A 22,084-nucleotide genomic window follows, 5' to 3' on the forward strand; every position below is an offset into this window, starting at 1 on the left:
TCCCTCTCTTTCTCTCTCCGTCCGTTCTTCCTCACCGCCCAGCCGCCGCCGTCGCGCCGCCGTGCGCGACACCGCCCGTCCGACCAGCTCCCCTCCTCCGGCGACCTCACTCCCCAAATTCCAGCCCCTACCTCGCCGCCGGTAGCCCACACGCACCCCACGAAGCCGCGGGCCACCTTCACGCCAACGCCGCCGTGAGCCGGCGGTGGCCTTCACCGCCCAGCCCGCTAGCTTCCCTAGCCGCCGGCGACCTCACCCCACCAACCTCACCTCCATCCGTGCCGCCGTTAACCACCAGTATCCCTTCGAAGCCGCGGCACTCTTTCCGTCGTTGCGCCGCCGTCGCACAGCCATTGGCCACCATTTTCCTACCACATCATCCTCGACCTCTTAGCAACTCATTGGACCCAACCCCAGCTCCGATCCCTCACCGGTGAAGCCCCACCAAGCCATTTCCGATTTGTGCATTTTGGCCTAAAACCACCCCTTGCGCCGCCACCCACGGCAAACCACCACCACCACTAGCTTCACCGACCTCCCTAGGCCCCACCCTATCATTTTTGGGTCTTCGTTTGTCCTCGTTGAAAAGTGGGTATCTGTGACCCACGGCCACAGTGTATTTTACACTGTGGTGTTGCTCAGACATCACCACTTGCAGCTTCGTGATCCTCCGGAAATTATTATATTGCACTGTAAGTATTTCTCCAAAGAACTTTCGTAATTTAAATGTATTTTTGCACTAACCCATTTCACTGTGTTTTTGGCATGCCGGACTGAGTCCGAGGAGTTCGGGGGTCGGATGGATTTGCGATTGGAGTTGTTTAGTTGAATTGGATATTGGTTGTTGATGGGTTGGTTGGATTTGTTGGTATTGTTCATTGATGGATGTTAGATATTGTGTTGGTACATGTGCATTTCATTATTTCATGCATGATCATGTTTGTAAAAGAAAACTGGGTTTTCGTGTATTGCATTCATGTTCATGTGATTTGAAAAGCTATGATTTTATGTGATAATATTTTTGGTGCGTGTGTATCACGACCCCAAGCCGAGATGGGGCATTAACTCGGTGGAGCTCCTCTGGTTACTCGGGAGCGGAATATACTGAGTAACGTCCCCTGGATTGTCGCCGGGCGACAATGGGATCGGACGAGATGGTCTCGTGCCGACTCCGTGGTCCTTCTGCTGGCGGGGACTAGAGGATGTCTGGCCACGTACGCGCTGGGCGCGGAACTGGGCATCGCTCGTTGCGTAGTGTGAGTGCTTGGCCATGTACGCGCTGGGCGCGGAACTGAGCACCGCTGCGAAGCCAGGACGTGCGGATGGTCCATAGGGGAGACCATGGTGCATATGGAAATAATGCATGGTGCATTTGGGATTAATGCACTATTTTCTGGGAAAATAGTGCGAGTTGATTTTTGGGTAAATCATTTTCTGGGAAAATGTTTTACGGATAATTTGGACCAAAATGGGATTTTGGTGTGTGTTGGAAATTTATCATTTTCGGGAAAAATGATGTTTTGTGGAAAAATGCATGTTTTCATGTGCATGCATGTTAGTTGCATTTAATGCATTTTATATTACGTTGTTGTTTGGGTTATACTTACTTGCGAGACCATTTTGTGGTATCGCAGATTTTGATGCTGATGAGGAGGAGGAGGGCGAGCCTGAGGAGACGGCTCCGCCTGAGGAGTGATCTAGGATCACTCGTTTGTATATCTAAAACTATTGTAAATTATTTTATGGATGACTGTATAACTGCTATTTAAATCTTTACTGATGTTTTATTGTAAATAAATTCTGGTACTTAGTCGACTATCCGCTGCGTTATTTTATTTGAACACTATTGCATGTACACACACTGGCACTTCGTTGGGATGTGTGACCGTGTTGTCACCATCCTGGCGTCTCGATCCCTGTGTATTTATATAAGGGGGATTGGGGGCGCCACAGGTGGTATCAGAGCAGTTCGGCTCTGGGTAAAACCACATGTCTCTTAGGATAGTACCAGAAAATTATTTTTTATTATTTTAAAATAATAAAAATTTTGTTTAAGTGGTGTAAGTTAAGTTATTTATTTTATATTATGAGTTTATTGCTATTTATTTTATGTTAATTGATGTTATTTGATTTATTTGCTTTAATTAGTATTTACCTTTGGTTGAGTATGGTTTTATTGGCTTTATTTATTTTATTGTATAATAATTCTGTTGTTTATTTATTTTATTGTATAATAATTTGGTTGTTTATTTATTTTATTGTATAATAATTTTGGTGTTTATTTATTTTATTGTATAATAATTTTGTTATCTATTTATTTATTTGTATGTTATTTTATTTATGAAATTTTATTTTATTTTGTTTTGTTCGAAATTGAAAGGCGGGTTAAGGGTTATGTTATGACAGGAAGATGGTACGACTGAGAAGGCCATTGTTAGGCTTAAACATTGGTATAGTAGGCCTGAACTCTTGGTGATTGGTTGTTTTAATATCAAGGCTTGAACATCAGGGTCTGGGTGAACTCTTTGGATTAGGTACTCAAGTTGCTGCTAAGGAGGGGAATAATTTTTAATTGCTTAGGATAATTGAGGATTTAGGTTCCGTAGAATTTAGGTAATGAGTCTTTGGGGTAGGAGGTTGTAAGTTCAACGAATGTCAATGTTAGATTTATGAGAAGTTCATATAAGGTTTGTGGCCCATAGTTTTTTAGAAAATAAGTTAATGGGATTTAAGCTGGTAGGTTCAACAAGCAATTAAGAGATTACTTAGACTAGAAGTTTTTGATCTTGCCGACCTCGATAAGCAATTTGATAACATTTGGGGTTTTAGAATTTACAAGTTTTATAAGGAGAATGTTTTAGATTTGAGTTCATCGATCTTGAGGATTTCGGGAAATGATTTATATCGGGGTTAAGGTTTTAGAATTGCAGAGTTGAACGGCTGAATTAAAATAGGATTGATCTGAGTTAAGTTACTGATATGAGAATTTTTAGGGGAGAATTTCTTTGGAGATGGAAGATATTGATCTAGTTCGGTTAATAATTATTTTTAGCATGAGGTTATAGTGTCAGGTTGAGGATTTAATCCATATCAATTTTAAGGATAATAGATGGTGACGATTAAAGAAATGATTCTTATTGATTTCGAGGATATAGGTTTAGTGATGGAAATGGTAATGATGACCACCTGCACGTTTGGAGGATTATTGGTTTTGGCTAAGGGTGCGTAAGATTGATGTATAGTAGTGGTGAGTGGTTATGGATTTCGGAGAGTATAGGTCCTAGTCTCATTTGGTTTGGAAGAAGTGGTTTTGGTTGGTGTGGAAGAGGAGTCAACACAATAGTAGTAATTCGAGAGACCTTGGCTTGGAGTTTTTGGTGAGTCGATCGAAGTGTGCAATTGAAGTGGGTTACTCAATGAATCATGATTGGGAATAGTTATTGTGATTATCTTCAGGAATTAATTGTGACTTGAGGTTACCTAGGAATTTAAATTTTTGAGGCTATACTTTCTTTTGGAGTTTGAGCATCTAGTTGGTTGAATGAAGGACATTGTTATTTAACTTGAAGTGAGATTGATGGGATGTCACGTATGGTATATGAAAAGATATTTGAAGTTGAAGCTTAGGCATCAACAGTGGATAATATGATCAAGTATGTGGGGGTAATAAAGCATTAGGATCCTTGGGTGCTTTGCAATGGCTTTTGGTAGATTGAAGATTTGATCAGTATGGTTGCCCTGAGGTTTAATAGTGATGTGCTATTGAAGGAACTAGTTGAGTTAATACTAGCTTATTGGAGTAGAAATAGGTGGGCAAGTTACCAAGGAGGTTTTGTTAATGTTTTGGTGAAGTCAATGGTGGTTCATTGTGAGTTTAGTCACCGTTAGATTAGATGATGTTCAGAATGTAGATGGTGAGCTTTCGGGTTTAGGTTGTTAGGTAGAAGTCTCTAGGCACTCTTTTTGATTCGCTAGGTTGGAATTGAGTCTTTTAAAGTATGTTTCTTATCTTAGAGGAGATGAGTGTATTTTGGGTTGAGGTTGTTTATTTTCAATTTGGGATGCTGAAGTTGTTTGATATTGGGTTTCTGTCTTTGTCATGGTTGTATTTCATAGAATTTGATTTTAATCAAGGTAGCAGAAGTTAATTGAGGAATTTGAGTTATAACTCGTGGTTTTGGGAGAGAGAGTGTTTTTCTACCAAATTGTGATAAGGGTTTTGGTTAGTAGGAATGGAGCCACCTTGTACTCTTGGTGTTAGTTTCATGAGGACGTAAGTTTTATGCATGTGGCGAATATCAGAGTGCGCAGCAGAAGCGTGGTATTTTTGTTGTAGTCAGGAGTTCAAATTGTGCTGATTTGAAGAATTAATGGAGACTTGAATTTTGAGAAGATACTTGTAATTGGAGATTAATCATTTGGTTGTGCAATTTGTTATTGATGGTTAACATTGGAAGTGGCTATTAGGTTTCCAATAGTAGAATTCCATGAAGGTTTAGAAGTTGGAGCATAGGAATTGATTGAGGTTGGCACATATTATTGTATGGATCTATTGATCATTGGAATTTATTGGATGTTGTATTAAGGTTCTCGAGGAAATGAGATTTTTGGATAGCAGTCACTCTAGGAATATTGGTCGTGATGTGTCATTGGGGGACTAAAACGAGTATATTGGATATTGCCATGTTCATTGAGAAATGTACCACGTGCCGTCTAGTTAAGGTTGAGCATCAAGATAGACTTCAACCTCTCCCTATTCCAGAGTGGAAGTGGGATGATATTTCTATGGATTTTGTGGTAGGGTTGCCGAGGACTCCTAGTGGGAAGAACTCAATTTGGGTGATTGTGGATCGGTTGACCCAGAGTGCCCATTTCTTGCCTGTTAATAATACTGACTCGTTGGGTAAGTTGACTCGGTTATATGTCAAGGAGATAGTTCAAGGAATGAAGGATCAAGTTCAGTTTATAAGGACTAAAATGGCGGAAGCGCAAAATCGCCAGAAGAGTTATGCAGATACAAGAAGAAGAGACTTATCCTTTGAAGTAGGTGATTGAGTTTATCTTAAAGTCTCTCCTATGAAAAGCGTTAAGCGCTTTGGTAAGAAAGGAAAGCTTAGTCCAAGATATGTTGGCCATTTTCAGATCGCAGAGAAGGTTGCGCTTGTTGCTTATAGAGTGGTCTTGCCGGACTATTTTGGCGGTATGTTCTTAGTCTGCTCTTAGTTGAATCTTATTCCTGTCTTAGTCTTAATGTTGACCTTGCAAATTTCGAAGACGAAATTTTATTTAAGGGGGGGAGGATGTAACACCCCGCATTTTAGTGTATTTTTATTAAAGGATTATTTTTATTTATTTAAATTTTATTCTCGTATTTTAAAATTGGTTGGATTTTTAATGAGTTTATTTCTATGATTTTAATTGGTGGAAATTAATTTTTATGTGTTTTCTTAATATTTATTTATTGTTGTGCATTTAAATTGTTTTTCATATTTAATTAATTACCGTGGGATTTAATTATTTCAATTTGACTTTACCATTACATTTAAATTATTTTATTTAACTTGTGGTTTTAAAATCGTTTCCGTTGGATCATTTTCGTGACCCAAGTTATGAGGATTGGACCTCATTTCTTTTCCCTCTATTTTTCTTTTCCTTTTCTTTTTCTTTTCTTCTTTTCTTTTTTTTTTTCTTTCTTTTTCTCCTGCTGGCTTTCCTTCTCGCGCGCGACTCTTCCTCTCCCTCTCTTTCTCTCTCCGTCCGTTCTTCCTCACCGCCCAGCCCGCCGCCGTCGCGCCGCCGTGCGCGACACCGCCCTTCCGACCAGCTCCCCTCCCTCCGGCGACCTCACTCCCCAAATTCCAGCCCCTACCTCGCCGCCGGTAGCCCACACGCACCCCACGAAGCCGCGGGCCACCTTCACGCCAGCGCCGCCGTGAGCCGGCGGTGGCCTTCACCGCCCAGCCCGCTAGCTTCCCTAGCCGCCGGCGACCTCACCCCACCAACCTCACCTCCATCCGTGTCGCCGTTAACCACCAGTAGCCCTTCGAAGCCGCGACACTCTTTCCGTCGTTGCGCCGCCGTCGCACCGCCATTGGCCACCATTTTCCTACCACATCATCCTCGACCTCTTAGCAACTCATTGGACCCAACCCCAGCTCCGATCCGTCACCGGTGAAGCCCCACCAAGCCCATTTCCGATTTGTGCATTTTGGCCTAAAACCACCCCTTGCGCCGCCACCCACGGCAAACCACCACCACCACTAGCTTCACCGACCTCCCTAGGCCCCACCCTATCATTTTTGGGTCTTCGTTTGTCCTCGTTGAAAAGTGGGTATCTGTGACCCACGGCCACAGTGTATTTTACACTGTGGTGTTGCTCAGACATCACCACTTGCAGCTTCGTGATCCTCCGGAAATTATTATATTGCACTGTAAGTATTTCTCCAAAAAACTTTCGTAATTTAAATATATTTTTGCACTAACCCATTTCACTGTGTTTTTGGCATGCCGGACTGAGTCCGAGGAGTTCGGGGGTCGGATGGATTTGCGATTGGAGTTGTTTGGTTGATTTGGTTGAATTGGATATTGGTTGTTGATGGGTTGGTTGGATTTGTTGGTATTGTTCATTGATGGATGTTAGATATTGTGTTGGTACATGTGCATTTCATTATCTCATGCATGATCATGTTTGTAAAAGAAAACTGGGTTTTCGTGTATTGCATTCATGTTCATGTGATTTGAAAAGCTATGATTTTATGTGATAATATTTTTGGTGCGTGTGTATCACGACCCCAAGCCGAGATGGGGCATTAACTCGGTGGAGCTCCTCTGGTTACTCGGGAGCGGAATATACTGAGTAACGTCCCCTGGATTGTCGCCGGGCGACAATGGGATCGGACGAGATGGTCTCGTGCCGACTCCGTGGTCCTTCTGCTGGCGGGGACTAGAGGATGTCTGGCCACGTACGCGCTGGGCGCGGAACTGGGCATCGCTCGTTGCGTAGTGTGAGTGCTTGGCCATGTACGCGCTGGGCGCGGAACTGAGCACCGCTGCGAAGCCAGGACGTGCGTATGGTCCATAGGAGAGACCATGGTGCATATGGAAATAATGCATGGTGCATTTGGGATTAATGCACTATTTTCTGGGAAAATAGTGCGAGTTGATTTTTGGGTAAATCATTTTCTGGGAAAATGTTTTACGGATAATTTGGACCAAAATGAGATTTTGGTGTGTGTTGGAAATTTATCATTTTCGGGGAAAATGATGTTTTGTGGAAAAATGCATGTTTTCATGTGCATGCATGTTAGTTGCATTTAATGCATTTTATATTACGTTGTTGTTTGGGTTATACTTACCTGCGAGACCATTTTGTGGTATCGCAGATTTTGATGCTGATGAGGAGGAGGAGGGCGAGCCTGAGGAGACGGCTCCGCCTAAGGAGTGATCTGGGATCACTCGTTTGTATATCTAAAACTATTGTAAATTATTTTATGGATGACTGTATAACTGCTATTTAAATCTTTACTGATGTTTTATTGTAAATAAATTCTGGTACTTAGTCGACTATCCGCTGTGTTATTTTATTTGAACACTGTTGCATGTACACACACTGGCACTTCGTTGGGATGTGTGACCGTGTTGTCACCATCCTGGCGTCTCGATCCCTGTGTATTTATATAAGGGGGATTGGGGGCGCCACAGCTCGAGCGCCACGTTAAGCTCACCTCGAGCGAACCACTCTGTTTGGTTTTCGCTCGAGCGCTTAGTCGAGCGCACATCGAGCGAACCACTCTGGATGGGTTCTGCTCGAGCGCTACGTCAAGCTCACCTCGAGCGAACCACTCTGCCTGGGTTCCGCTCGAGCGCTGAGTCGAGCGCACATCGAGCGAACCACTCTGGAAGGTTCCGCTCGAGCGCCAGGTCGAGCGCACATCGAGCGAACCTCTCTGGAAGGTTCCGCTCGAGCGCCAGTCGAGCCATGTTGAGCACACTTCAATCTTTTTCACGTACCAATGCATCAACACTTGTTACAACTTAACTTTACATAGGTTTTCACAAGAATATGCCAATTAACTCATTTTTCCCTCAACAAAAATATATCTTATTTAACATAAGATGAATTTAAAATATATATATATGTACATCAATAATTACAAAGCCCTAAAAAGGTGTTAATAATGTGATTTATCCTTAATTATATATTCTATATCCCCATTGTATAAAGAGTAATTCAGATCAGACATTGTAAACACCCCACATTCCACACCTTTTCATAGAGTATGAGAGTGTTTTTTAGAGCAGTGCTACCTATATGCCCCGTACTCTATACACCCATTTAAAAACATGTCATCTTATATTTTTATCATATTTTACTTATAAACATATCTAGAATCATTTTCATTACGTGGATAAAAATGTAAAATAATATATTTTTAAGTGGATGTGCAGAGATGTGAGGCTTATGTTTATAATTTTTTTTTTTTTTTTATAGAATTTAGGATATTTTTCATCGGATATAAAGTGTGAAGTGTGAACTGATAAATAGTAATTAATAAGAGAATTTTTATCTATAAATTTGCCAATGATGTCCTGTATATGATACGTTGATGTGATATCTATAGCATGCAGTTTCTTTTGTGACGATGAAATAATATTATCCATAATAATATTAATTATTATTATTATTATTATTTTATTTGGTATGGAATGATTAAGAAATAAATAAAAATAATAAACGATGGCGAAATGAGAATTCAGCATACTTCGGGCCTTTTCTTTCTCCATTAAGCAATACTTCCAAAACATATTGGGATTAGTTTTGGTAGATAACTGTTATTGGGAAGTAGGCTAGGCGAATGAATATGCCAAGTGTTGCTATACTACTGCCTGATTGGCTAGAAATCGATTCGCATGGGCCGCCCTGTTATCCAATGTCCAGTCCTGCTAATCAAGGAAGTGGGGCCGCCAACGCGTAAAATATTGTACAGCAGATGACGTGGAGAGACGCTGGCCAAAAGTTGGAGTCTTCGTAGCTGGGCACGTCCTAGCCACTTGTTTGAGTGGCGGAGACACCTCCTAGAGACCGGACCCTGGTCCCACCTAGACTAATGTCCCCTTCGTAAAAGCAGTAATAATGTTCCTCGTGTCGGTAATGACTACTTAGGTCTTCGCGGAATGTCGAGTGGATTCCCAATCTTACCCTCCTGATTCACAGCGGAGTTGGGAAGCAATCATAGTTTCATGATTTATGTCGCTGACCGCTCGATCTTTCGTTTATTTTAAAGAAGTGCTTCAATAATAATAATAATAATATTATTATTATTTTTTGAAATGGGAAGTGCTTCAATTCTAAACATGGGTGGTTTGGGCAGTTATTTCAAATAAAATTAAAACTTAAATAACAAATTATTTTTATTTTAAATATAAAAAAATTTAAATTACTTATTATTATGATAGATGAGATGAGATAAACTTATTATCCAAACAAGGTTGTTTTATGAAAATAAATTTATAAATTGATGTAGTTTCTATATTATATCTATTTTATAATAAAAATAATCTAATAATCTAATGTACTGTATTAAATTTTATTAATTTATTAATTTATTTTTATAAAATTCTTTCCCAATTAAAATATGTTTCTTCATCTTATCCTGGTAATAGGAGATTAGAATGGAGAAGTTTTATCTTTGTTTTGGTTATGTTTGATAAGAATGAATATTCATTCCTCTTTAAAAAATGAAGGAAATAGACTCTTATAGATATTGGAATATAAAAAAACTTTTATTTTTTGTAAAATGTTTACTTTAAAAAAATTTAAAATATCTTGACTCTTGAGTCACAAGTCCACTAAAATTGACCGGGTGGCATCATGGACTGGCTCACACCACCCATGTGGTGTACATGATCTAGCTAGACACAAGGGATGGTTGGTAAGCCTGCAACCCGAGCAACCTGTGTTGTGTTTGGGCCCGACTCGAATCGCTTCCTAGGATGCACAAATTGACCCAACTCGACATGAGTCAGGCCAACCCGTTTCTTCTCAAGTTCTGCAACAACCATTCATGGCTGTCAAACTAATCTTCTTCAACTCCAACCCACTCGAAAGCAAAACCTCCATAGCCAATATCTAAGTCTAAAAAGGCAACAAAACTCCGATATGTTACCTCCACCATGACTCTATGAAAAGCCCATTGATAGGATCAAGAGCACTCAGAGATCAAAACAGTAATTGATATTAATTTTACCTGGGGCGTGTTTTTCTCTTCTATGCGTCTTCGAATCTAAGGTTAACTTCGAGCTGTCCAGCAAGTGACGGTCCAGGTGGAGAGCAATCCTACCGTTGCTCTCAAACACTGCAAGCACAAACGAAGCCTCCATGGTGTTGAAGCACTGCAAGTGTTTCTCATTGGTCCACGAACGAGTTTTATGGGTCAGAAAGTGCGAGTCCATAGCACAGGAAAACCACCTCCAAGACGACCGAGAAACACACATACCCCTTGATTTACGCGGTTGCATTCACCAATCTGTACCTCGATTTTAGGTCCTCGAGCTTCAAAAGTAATCGGCGAAAGGTAATTTGTACGCATATTCCTTGATTTCTCAATTTTACGCTCGATTTCTCGTTGTCTTGATTGCTTGCGGTGTTGGGACTTTGCTCCTGATTGGTGAGAGTTGGTTTTAGGGCTGTGCAAAAAAGAAGAAGAATTGCGTGAAAGAAAATAAATAGTTGGATCATTTCAACATTTAGTGGGTTCGACCTGCAAACTAATTCAAACTGTATTTTTTGGACGGGTTGGGTCGGATCTATCGGACTGAACGGGTTCTACACTTTTCTGCACAGCCTTAATGGTTGGTCAACGTCAATTTTATTTTTATTTTTTAATTTTAGTTATTAAGTTTCATTTTTAGGTTTTGAGAAGTTAAAGAAAAATGATATTTTTCAAAAAATAAAAGATAAACGGGACTTTAATACTTAAAAGATTTTACTCCATTTTCATTTGAAACTTTAAAGTAAGAGAATGAGAATGCCAAATCCTGTGATTCGCTGAACTAAACATACAATTGGCAAATCAAGCAAAAGTAAGTATTTATTGGATAAAATTGATCGATAAAATATTAGGGATTGGTTAAACTCATCTAATCTCATTTCATTTTATATAATTATTATAATTTTTTTAAAATTTTACATAAAATATAATAAATAATTTATTTTTTAAAAAAATTTTAAAATAAAAATATTGTTAAAAAATTATATTATAATAATATTATATTTAATTTTTAATAAAATATCTCTTCTTAATTACGTAACTAAACCAGGCATAAATTCAATATTCTACCTCAAAATAATTTATCCTAGCTAAGACTCTATTTATTGCCCAGAAAATCTTCAGCCACAAATTGAGAACATCGGCAACAACGTACGTGCAAGATCACCTACCTGAGTACGTACATGGAACCCGACACTGACCGTAATAATTTTTAGAAAAAACTATTTTGCCTCATTTTATCTATTTTATTTAACTGTTGGTAAGAAAATATTTTTTTTATTTAATGAATAAAAAAGTGATTTTAAGTATATTGATATATTTTTTTATTTTTTAAAAATATTTAAATATATTAAAAAAATATTTAAAAAAAAAAAAAATTTACCGTCCAGTGTTCAAGATGGGGCGGCTAATAGCCGCACCCATAATTTTTACTAGGATCTCTGTCGTTTCGTCGTTTGGAAGGAAGTGGAATTGGGGCAAAATAGTCATTGTGATCATAGGAGCTGTGGATGTGGAGAAAATTATCTTAAAAAGCCAGTTGTTCGTCAGATAAAGAGACGGAAAAAGTAACGATGGATGTGACGGTGAGATAAAAGGAAAATAACAATCTCTATATATAACCCAAAAGAGATACTGTTATCTGAATTTTCTCTTTGTCATAAGCCTAACACAGATCACATGGCTGCAGCCTCAGTCAAGAGCAACAGCAGCAGGCTCTCTATTGCCATGGAGAGAACCGGCCAGTGGTATTCTATCTCTCACTCTAGATAAAAGCAAAGATTGCATTATTCTGATCATGCCGATTACTCAGCTGCATACTCTTTTTTATCTGGGTTTTCTTTCTACTGAAAGGAAATTAATATGATTTGCTGCTCTGTTGCAGGGTTTTCTCCCAAGAAATTCCAACTGATGTCGTAGTTGTGGTCGGTGAAGCAAATTTCTCTTTGCATAAGGTCTGAAAATCTTCTTCTTCTTCTTCCTCTTCTTCTTCTTTTCTGTGCGTGTGTGTGGGTTTTGGACAAAGGAGAAGAAGAATGATTGATTTCGGTTTTTTCGATCTTAACTACGTCATGGCATGGTATGCAAGCAGTTCATGCTCGTGGCCAAGAGCAACTACATAAGAAAACTGGTAATGGAATCAAAAGAACCTGAATTGACGAAGATCAATCTCTCAGACATTCCCGGAGGTCCTGCGATCTTCGAGAAAGCAGCCAAGTTCTGTTACAATGTCAACTTCGAGATCACAGTCCAGAACGTGGCGGCTCTTCGTTGCGCGGCAGAGTACCTCCAAATGACCGATAAATACTCCGACGGCAACCTCACCGGCCGCACCGAAGATTTCCTCACGCAGGTCGCCCTGTCCGGCCTCTCTGGCGCCATCGTTGTCCTTAAATCTTGCGAAGACCTTCTCCCCATGGCTCAAGACCTCCAAATCGTTCAAAGATGCGTCGACGTTATCAGTTCTAAGGTAAATTAAACCAGTCTGCTCATCTCTCTCTCTCTCTCTCTCTCTGTGAATGTAAAGATCTGATTGAGTGAAAATTGGAATTATCTATAGGCTTATAACGAGGCCAATTTCCCGAGCCGGTCACCACCGAACTGGTGGACGGAGGAGTTATCTATCTTAGACGTTGATTCCTTCGGCAAAGTCATAACCGCAATGAAACAACGCGGCGCAAAGGCTCTAACCCTAGCGAGCGCTCTAATAACGTATACGGAGAGATCGCTCCGAGATCTTGTACGGGACCAATCTGGCAACGGCACCAAGTCCTCTGATCCCGCAAGCGACTCCGGCCTCAGAATCCAACAACGGGAGCTTCTGGAGTCCATCGTGACTCTCTTGCCCTCGGAGAAGGCATGTCTCCCAATCAACTTCCTGTGCTGCCTTCTTCGATCCGCGATATTCCTCAAAGCATCGGGCAAGAGCGAGCTCGAGAAACGGATCTCTGTGATCCTAGAGCACGTGACCGTCGACGACCTCCTGGTGCTGTCGTTCACCTACGACGGTGAGAGGCTGTTCGATCTGGAAAGCGTTAGGAGGATCATCTCGGGATTCGTGGAGAAGGAGAAGAGCATGGCGGTGTTCAGCGCCGCTGGTCTCGGAGAGACCTCATGTTCCGCTGCGATGCAGAGAGTAGCCAAGACGGTGGATGCGTACCTAGGCGAGATAGCGACCTTCGGAGAACTCAGCATTTCTAAGTTCAACGGCATCGCCAATATCGTGCCCAAAGCCGCAAGAAAAGTAGACGACGATCTCTATCGGGCCGTCGATATCTATTTGAAGGTTAGAAAATGAAGTTTACAGACCTTGAGACCGCCATCGATCGTTGATTTATCCGGCACTTACGCCTTCCACTGGCTTTGTTATTTGCAGGCGCATCCAAACCTTGACGAGATAGAGCGCGAGAAGGTTTGCAGCGTGATGGACCCACTGAAGCTGTCCTACGAGGCGCGGCTCCACGCTTCTCAGAACAAACGCTTGCCGGTACAGATCGTCCTCCACGCTCTGTACTACGATCAGCTGAAGCTGAGAAGTGGCGCAGACGATCCCGGCATGCAAAATGCGGTGACGACGAAGACCCAGCTGGAGACCGACGTGTCGCTGGTCAGGGAGAACGAGGCCTTGCGTTCGGAGCTGATGAAGATGAAACTTTACATCTCGGACTTGCAGAAGAGTAACGTTCATGCGACATCATCGATGGCGGCCAAGGTTGGAACCTCCTCCAAAAAGCCAACATTCTTCTCATCGGTGTCGAAGAAACTAGGGAAGTTGAATCCGTTCCGGCATGGTTCGAAGGACACTTCCAATATAGAAGATGTAGTGGATATCAGCAAGCCCAGGAGGAGAAGGTTCTCCATCTCCTAATCGATCATCATACCATCCTTGTCTTCTGTCAGCTTTTACATATATGTTCTCGAATCTGTAAACAAGTGTTAGATTAGATAGTTTGTGTCTTGTTTATTTAAGGTTTTTTTTTTTTTAATTGGATTGGTGAATTTTGTGCATTAAATGTCGAGTGATGAAATGGGGTGACACTGCTATAAAACTTGGAAATCTGCTAAAAAAAAAAAAAGACTGGTTTGTGAGACGATGGAGAATCTTTAATTGGTATGAAAAAGTATATCCATGCATGTTCATTCATGATAAGAACAGTAAAATAAATGCACAAAATATAATAATAAGATGGGGTATATAGATTTACTTAATTTAGCATTAAATTCTACATTTATAGGATCTAGGAAACTCTCAAATTCTTTGTTACCTTGGTAATGAAAGGAGAAGAAATTAGAGATGAGTCTCTATCTCTTGAGGTCCCAAAATCAAGTGCCATTTCCTCTAGTCTTCTTTTGCTTTCAAATCACCTCTTAAGTTCTTGGCATACCATTTGTTTTTATCTTCAACAGGCTTTATCCCAATACTTGCTTACATGTTATCCTTTTGATATTTTCTAAAATCATATATGAGATGGTGATCCATATTTTGTGATTTTTTTTTTAATCTTAATGACATGGAAAAGTCTTGATATAAGATTTTCTTTTGAGAATTTTCTAAAAATCTTGAATTTGAGTTTTTATGAATTTTGTTTTAATAATGTTTTGATGTAAATATGTTTAAATTAAGATAAACAAGCTCTTGTAAATTAAAAAAGTACATATATCATTTTACATTATTATTCTACCCTCCATTGCACGGTATTGGCCATGATATCAGTCACAAGTGTATAAATGATTTATCTTTTCAATATTTTTACAATGGCAAATGATTTGTCGGAACATGGCTCAAAAGTATGCGAAACACGATGTTAACACGAACAATAGTGATTTATATGTTTTTTACTGTGGGTTTGGGGAGGTGCAGATTGTGTTTATCTCCACAGAGTTCGTGCGCTCATACTATTCCTGCTGTCAGAGTCCTTTAATGCGATATAATTCTGCAACGGCATTATCAACGTGGCGTGTAGTTTGGTAGAGGTATCATTAATGTGGCATGGTTTCCAAGCCCTATTTTTATCTTTTGTGAGCCGTTGATGTTCTCATATCAGCTAATCGAGAGTTTTTCGCATTTCCCGCTATGTTCCATACAAGTTCTCAGGTTCGGAATGCGGCCGAACAATATCAGACTGATCTTGTCCTGTCAGTCACTTGCCCCTTTTTCTGGTTGACACTTTGTTTTAAGTGTGGTCCTGGTGACCCTAAGGTCGGGTATTGGGCCGAGGCCCAATGATCTATGTAAAGTGGAGAAAACTTCCTTACAATCCAAGTTTATATGTAACAAAATGAAATATCTATATGCATACATATTTTGTGTAACTTATGTTAAATAATACCAAAAAAAAAATATGAAATCAATTTTAAATTTTAAATGCCAGATTAAACACGCCATTAACTATATTTATAAAACTAAATATTTCAAATGATGTATGACATGTTTGGACTTTGGGTAAGGCCAAACATTCCCAACATTTTTTGCATCTTCATTTCCAAATATTACTTAAATATAAAAACTTTATCTATTTCAAAACAAACTTTTTAACTTTGTTTATTCATCATTTACAAACTATAATACAATAGTTATTTTAAGAAAATATTTGTATTTAATTTTATTATCTATTATTTCATAAAATCTAATAAAATATCTTCCATTTAACTATTTCATCAATATTCACAGAAATTTAAAGATCCAAACATGCTGTTATGGAAGAGATTATAACTCAAGAGTTCAAGTCTTCATATACACAATGCTAAGAATATGACATGGTAAGCTTTCATCACAAGGCCTGGTTTATTTTCGCAGATGAGATGAGATGAATTGAGATTAAAGTTAAGAGTTGAATAAAATATTGTTATAAAATATTTTTTTAATATTATTTTTGTTTTGATATTTGAAAAAATTAAATTGTTTATTTTATTTTGTGTGAAAATTTTAAAAAAAATTATAATGATTAGATGAGTTGAAAAAAGTTGTGGCTTAAATTCCTCAATACTGCAAATTTCTTTTTATCACTTTTTACAATTTTAAATCAAGTGAAATCATAAATAATCATGCTATAGATTTTTCACTTTAATTTTTTTTTGTAAAAAAAGGGATCTAACAAAAAAAATATATATATTTTTATAATTTCTCATAATTGGAGCCTTCTTTTATTATGTACTCGAAATTTATATATTTAGGATTTGTAATTTGTATATAGAAAAAATATATTCATAATTTTTTTTCATTTTCTCATCATCATCTAATGACACATCATAAGATGATGAGAGAATGATGATAACTGGAATGATAAATAACATTACTTTATAGAGTTTTACTACAGACGAGCCACTGTTCACGGCTGATCTGTAGCACACCTTACATGTCATCATTTAAAAAAAAAAGAAAAAGAAAAAAGAAAAAAACAAAACCTCCTCACATTCACGCTGCAACACCCCCTCCCCCTACCCGATTCCCTCTCTCAACTCACCTAGCCCCGTCGTGCCCTACCTATCGTGCCACTGGCCACCACCATCGGCTCCTCCTCACGCCGACCACCTTCAGCCAGCTTCAAACCTCCACACAACTCCCACACACAGCCCCTATCTCAATCTGAAATGGGTTCTCCTATACGGTTTCTCCATCTAATCGCTACTACCGCCATCGTTGTCAGCCTCCAGCACCACCGAGCCCTTAACCTTCACCCTAGCCACTGTTGAGCTCCATAGCACAACAACCCTCCCCCTCTCTTTCTCAAAATGAATTTCTCCTCCATGGATTTCTACACCCATTTGAACTAGATCCACTTCCCTCCAGCCACCATGCTGCCTCCCCCTCACCACCATTAGCTTCACCACACCTCCATCAGCCCTCCATGCTCAATCATGCCTCTCATTTAACCTAGATGTGCAACGGGAATACAGGTAGGGGAAAGGATGGCGATGTCAATTGCAGATGGGAGAGAGGATGCCGACACCGGGTGAGGGTGGGTGGGGTGTAGATAGAACGCAGGGGAGCTCTACTTCCACGTTTTCAAATGAATAAAATTTGAGAGAGGGACGTGCTTTTTGTTGTAGAAATAAATTAGTCATTTTACTAAAGTATATACCGGATGCTGCGGAATAGGGCTGCTCCTAAGATTTTTTCTACTTTATATACCATCTCCATTTTCTTGCGAGAAAATTTTCAGTTTCATTATACGACACCGTGCAGCTTATAACATCGGTGCAAGTACAAAGGCCTCACGATTTCTTACTCGTCACTCCAATCTCTCCCCCGATTCATATTTCATACACCAAGACTACAAGAAAATATATCCCAAATCGCGTCCGGTAATGGCAACATCTGCTATAGTAATGGAACCAAAGCCTTCGTCCGAGCCACCGCCTTCGTTCCCCTCCACTAGATCAGACCTCCATGGCGTCTCGACGGACCAGACCTCCGACGAGGACGACCTTTACAGCCGCCTGAAGTCGTTGCAGCGGCAGCTGGAGTTCATCGACATCCAGGAGGAGTACGTGAAGGATGAGCAGAAGAATCTGAAGCGCGAGCTCCTCCGCGCCCAGGAGGAGGTCAAGCGGATCCAATCGGTGCCCCTGGTGATTGGGCAGTTCATGGAGATGGTCGATCAGAACAACGGCATCGTCGGCTCTACCACCGGCTCTAATTACTACGTGAGGATTCTTAGCACCATCAATCGGGAGCTTCTGAAGCCCTCCGCTTCGGTCGCGTTGCACCGCCACTCGAACGCCCTCGTCGATGTTTTGCCCCCCGAAGCCGACTCCAGCATATCGCTGCTCAGCCAGTCCGAGAAGCCTGACGTCACATATAACGTAAGTTTCAACTCCCATAAACTCAATTCGGTTGAAAAAGTTTTCCTGCTCTTCTTTGCCTGGTTTTTGCTTAGGGTTTTTTAATTGATTGGGGCTTAATTTCATTTTGGCGATTGTGTAATGTTGACGCTTCTAACAAAAAATCGAATGCATTAGAGTGGATGCTGCTAGGATAAGGTCTTGTCGAGGAAACGAGTGTAAAGTTCTAAGTTCTTGTTTGTAACGAGTTTTCCAGCCTTTTGGGGTTCAATGAATAATCCAACCATGTTAAAGGACGTATAGAAGAAGTCATTTGTGAAACGGGTTGATTTTGTGGCGCATTCTGCAGATGTCAAAGCAGAAGGAAATTGAAAGAAAACGAAACGTTGGCAGATGTTAATGATCCTCGTGTTATCGTTGGAGCATTATAAAAAAGTAGAGGACATTACCCACACCACCAGGAGTTGTGTGTACTGCTGCCAAGTACCACTCTTGATATAGTAATTTCTTGATGACCACTCTTGATATGGTAACTAAAAGTGGTTTGAGAAAAAGAATAAAAAAGAGAGGAATAAATACTCTTTAACAAGTAAAGTTGTACTTCAAGATCTATTATGACATTACTTTTTTGCAACTTATTGCATACCTATTCTTGGAGTAATACAATTTGTTTACTTATAAAAAAAAGTGTTGGATATCAATCTTCAGTTTTTCTGATTTCTATCTCATTCAAACCCCTAGGAGTTGGGGCTGGCTTAAGTTGTTAAGGCCTTGATCTTAGTGGTATGCTCCCTCTAAGGTCTAAGGTTCGAATCCTCTTGGGTGCAAACAATCTCTAGGGGCCATCGGACTGGGGAATTTTTTCTTTGAACTAATCAAGGTGCACTTATGGGAAACTCATTGCAGAGGGCATATGCACCTCTGGAATTAGTCAGGATGCTGTTCTCGAACACCCGGTGCCAATAAAAAAAAAAAAGATTTCTATCTCATTCATACATTATAGTACCCCTCGAACAAATTTTTTCCCTTGTCATGGGTGATTAAGATTGGCATGTTTTGCCCCTAATTTAATGCTTTTGTCAGGATATTGGAGGATGTGATATTCAAAAGCAGGAAATTCGTGAGGCAGTGGAGCTACCCCTGACTCACCATGAGCTATACAAACAAATTGGTATAGATCCTCCTCGTGGTGTTTTGCTTTATGGACCACCCGGAACTGGTAAAACTATGCTTGCCAAGGCTGTTGCTAACCATACAACTGCGGCCTTTATTAGAGTTGTTGGCTCTGAATTTGTTCAGAAGTATCTGGGGGAGGTAGGCTTTGATGTTGATTGTTATAAAAATTAGCTTATGTTCCGCCTTTTTTTTTACTCATTTCACTGCAATGAACACATGTACGTATTCTTTCATTTGCTGAGTTATTCCAGCAATCTGATATGTCAATTCATTAGGTCTTGTAGGCTTCTTCTGGAAATGTGTTTATATCTTCTTTTGGGCCTGTGTGATAATTTTTTATTCAAAAAAAAAAAAAAAAAAAAACTTCCTGTTGATTTAGGGAGGAATGCATACTTATCAAAAAGGAAAAAAAACAGTAACACCTGGTTTTAGTGATAGAAAAAGTATCCTGTCCTTTTGATGCTTTCTTCTTGTAACATTCTGGATTGATCATTGAGTGCATTGGGCTCTTTTATTCCCTCATTATAGGGCCCAAGGATGGTACGTGATGTTTTTCGCCTTGCTAAAGAGAATGCACCTGCAATTATCTTCATTGATGAGGTTGATGCTATTGCCACGGCTAGATTTGATGCCCAAACTGGTGCTGACAGAGAAGTTCAGCGGATTCTCATGGAACTACTGAATCAGGTATGGATTGGGAAAAAATTGTAAATATCAAAGTGATAGGCATCTTTTTTCTATAAGCAATCGAATATTTTATTAAAAAGCATAAAGGGCATAGCCCAAGTACACGATACATTTGCAAGAGGCTTGTATAGGGATAGGAATCTTGTTAATTGAAGCTTTCATAAACGTTAATGAAGGTTTGGTATGCATATCATTGATTTGTATCTAATGAGGAATTGCCTCTAGATGACAAGCATTAGCTCGCTCAACTTGCGTTCCCCCTCCTTGTTGGCTTTTCATATGTTTTGTGAATTTTCGGCTGTAGATGGATGGGTTTGATCAGACAGTGAATGTTAAGGTTATCATGGCAACTAATAGAGCAGATACTTTGGACCCTGCACTTCTTCGTCCTGGAAGGCTTGACAGAAAAATAGAATTCCCTTTGCCCGATAGACGACAAAAGAGGCTTGTATTTCAGGCAAGTCTTTGGCTCATTTGTGGTTGTAATACTTCTTATTCACTTGTCTGTATATGTTTGTGGATTTTCAATAATGTTAACTAATTAAAAACATTTTAAGCCATTTTACCTTGTTCCAGGTTTGCACTGCAAAAATGAACCTTGGTGATGAAGTGGATCTGGAGGACTATGTTTCTCGCCCAGACAAAATTAGTGCTGCTGAGGTATGTTAGTTTTTTTTTTGGTGATTCCTTGGTTATTTCTTAGAATTTTTCACTGAATGAGAGCTGGGTGTTACTAGATTGCAGCTATTTGTCAAGAGGCAGGAATGCATGCAGTTCGGAAGAACAGATATGTCATACTTCCCAAGGACTTTGAGAAGGGGTACCGAACCAATGTGAAGAAGCCCGATACTGACTTTGAATTTTACAGATGATGATGATGATGATGATGAGAGAGATGGAAAGCCCATTCCAAAAGTTCTTTGTTAATTTTGGAGGTGTCATATCTCAAAACAATTCTTACTACATATGTTGCACAACTTTTTTTTTCCCTTATTTTGACTTAGTTGAACAGTTTTTGTTCCATGTCTTGCCAAAACAGCTGTAAACTACTGAAATTTCATGTTAGGCAGCAAGGTGAGACCTTTTAGGTCTATTGATTCAACCAACTAGGATGCTAGTCCAGGTTGGTTGGTTTTCATTGGACGGGTTCTTGTAGAATTTCCCCAAAATAGAGTTTTGATGTGATCGACCTAGTGACATAGGCTCTGATCACACAAGCGATATTTCATACACAAATGATAACTTCTTGTTATCAATCGGCATAATTAAGCGGATGCTAACAATATGAATCTTTGGTGTGGTGTCGCTTTTAAAATCACTATCGTCTTTGGAAGAGACGAGCAAGGCGAAGAGATGCGTCTTTGCCCCATGTCGTGGAAATGAAATAATGATGGACAAGAAATGCGGGTCAGGCTATAACATTTCATGGGTTCCATTTAACATCATCTATTTACCTATATAAAACACTGAAATATTTATATAACTCTTGTTGACCTACCTTGACAATTTGCTTATCCATCTCTTACACTTCTCTTACTATATAAATGACTATTTGTTGCATAAAACATTCTTCAATTCTCTATTGGACTTTCAATTCTTTTGAGTTCCACTTTAATTGGAATTACACATAAAAATCAGAACTTTCCTCTTCTTTTTTTTTTTTTAATTTTCTTTTGCTCATAAATGAATTCAATGACTTTTTAGCTTTTACTGCTTAAAAATTTGCAGAGCCATTGGTTGCTGACAGCCAATAGATACGATTGACCCATGGGCCAAGCTTGGTTTGGGTACTCATAATGAGTAAATCTGGTCATTTTCTCTCTTTTCATAGGTACCGTTACTACCATCACCACCACACAGCCATGGGTAAATAGTCATCACAAACACCCAACGAATTGAAAAATGGAAAGATATGGAAACCGAGAAGTTTCTTTGGTGGGTGAGGGAGGAGGTAGGAAAGACGTTACCATCAGAAAGGACGGGGAAGTTAATTTAGGGCATGGGAAGATTCTTAGGCCCAACCAAAGACAACAGAGATTTGTTAGGATGGACGTTGAATTCGACAACAATTGATTGGAACTTTGGACTTGTTGCTTCTTATAATATTTGCTCATGTACCTTTTTCAGTCTTTCTTTTCATTTCCATTTACCTTGTTTCATACGTTCAG

The 22,084-nt window shown here is 39.7% G+C and overlaps 2 protein-coding genes across 2 annotated transcripts; both read left to right on the top strand.

Moving 5' to 3' along the window:
- Positions 1 to 11,839: 11,839 nt before the first annotated feature.
- LOC121238878 (root phototropism protein 2) lies at positions 11,840 to 14,281 on the top strand. Its single transcript, XM_041135948.1, has 5 exons — positions 11,840 to 12,016; positions 12,154 to 12,223; positions 12,361 to 12,738; positions 12,829 to 13,554; positions 13,645 to 14,281. Exons 1-5 carry the CDS (start codon positions 11,949 to 11,951, stop codon positions 14,134 to 14,136), a joined length of 1,734 nt encoding a protein of 577 aa, XP_040991882.1. The 5' UTR covers positions 11,840 to 11,948; the 3' UTR covers positions 14,137 to 14,281.
- Positions 14,282 to 17,373: 3,092 nt separating this feature from the next.
- On the top strand, positions 17,374 to 21,054 carry LOC121238939 (26S proteasome regulatory subunit 6B homolog). The gene is made up of 6 exons (XM_041136042.1): positions 17,374 to 18,074; positions 19,137 to 19,367; positions 19,758 to 19,916; positions 20,221 to 20,373; positions 20,493 to 20,576; positions 20,654 to 21,054. The coding sequence occupies exons 1-6, from the start codon at positions 17,577 to 17,579 to the stop codon at positions 20,786 to 20,788; spliced, it is 1,260 nt and encodes a 419-aa protein (XP_040991976.1). The 5' UTR covers positions 17,374 to 17,576; the 3' UTR covers positions 20,789 to 21,054.
- Positions 21,055 to 22,084: the final 1,030 nt, after the last annotated feature.

The sequence above is a fragment of the Juglans microcarpa x Juglans regia genome, chromosome 7D, assembly GCF_004785595.1.
Source record: "Juglans microcarpa x Juglans regia isolate MS1-56 chromosome 7D, Jm3101_v1.0, whole genome shotgun sequence".
Taxonomy (NCBI): Eukaryota; Viridiplantae; Streptophyta; class Magnoliopsida; order Fagales; family Juglandaceae; genus Juglans; species Juglans microcarpa x Juglans regia.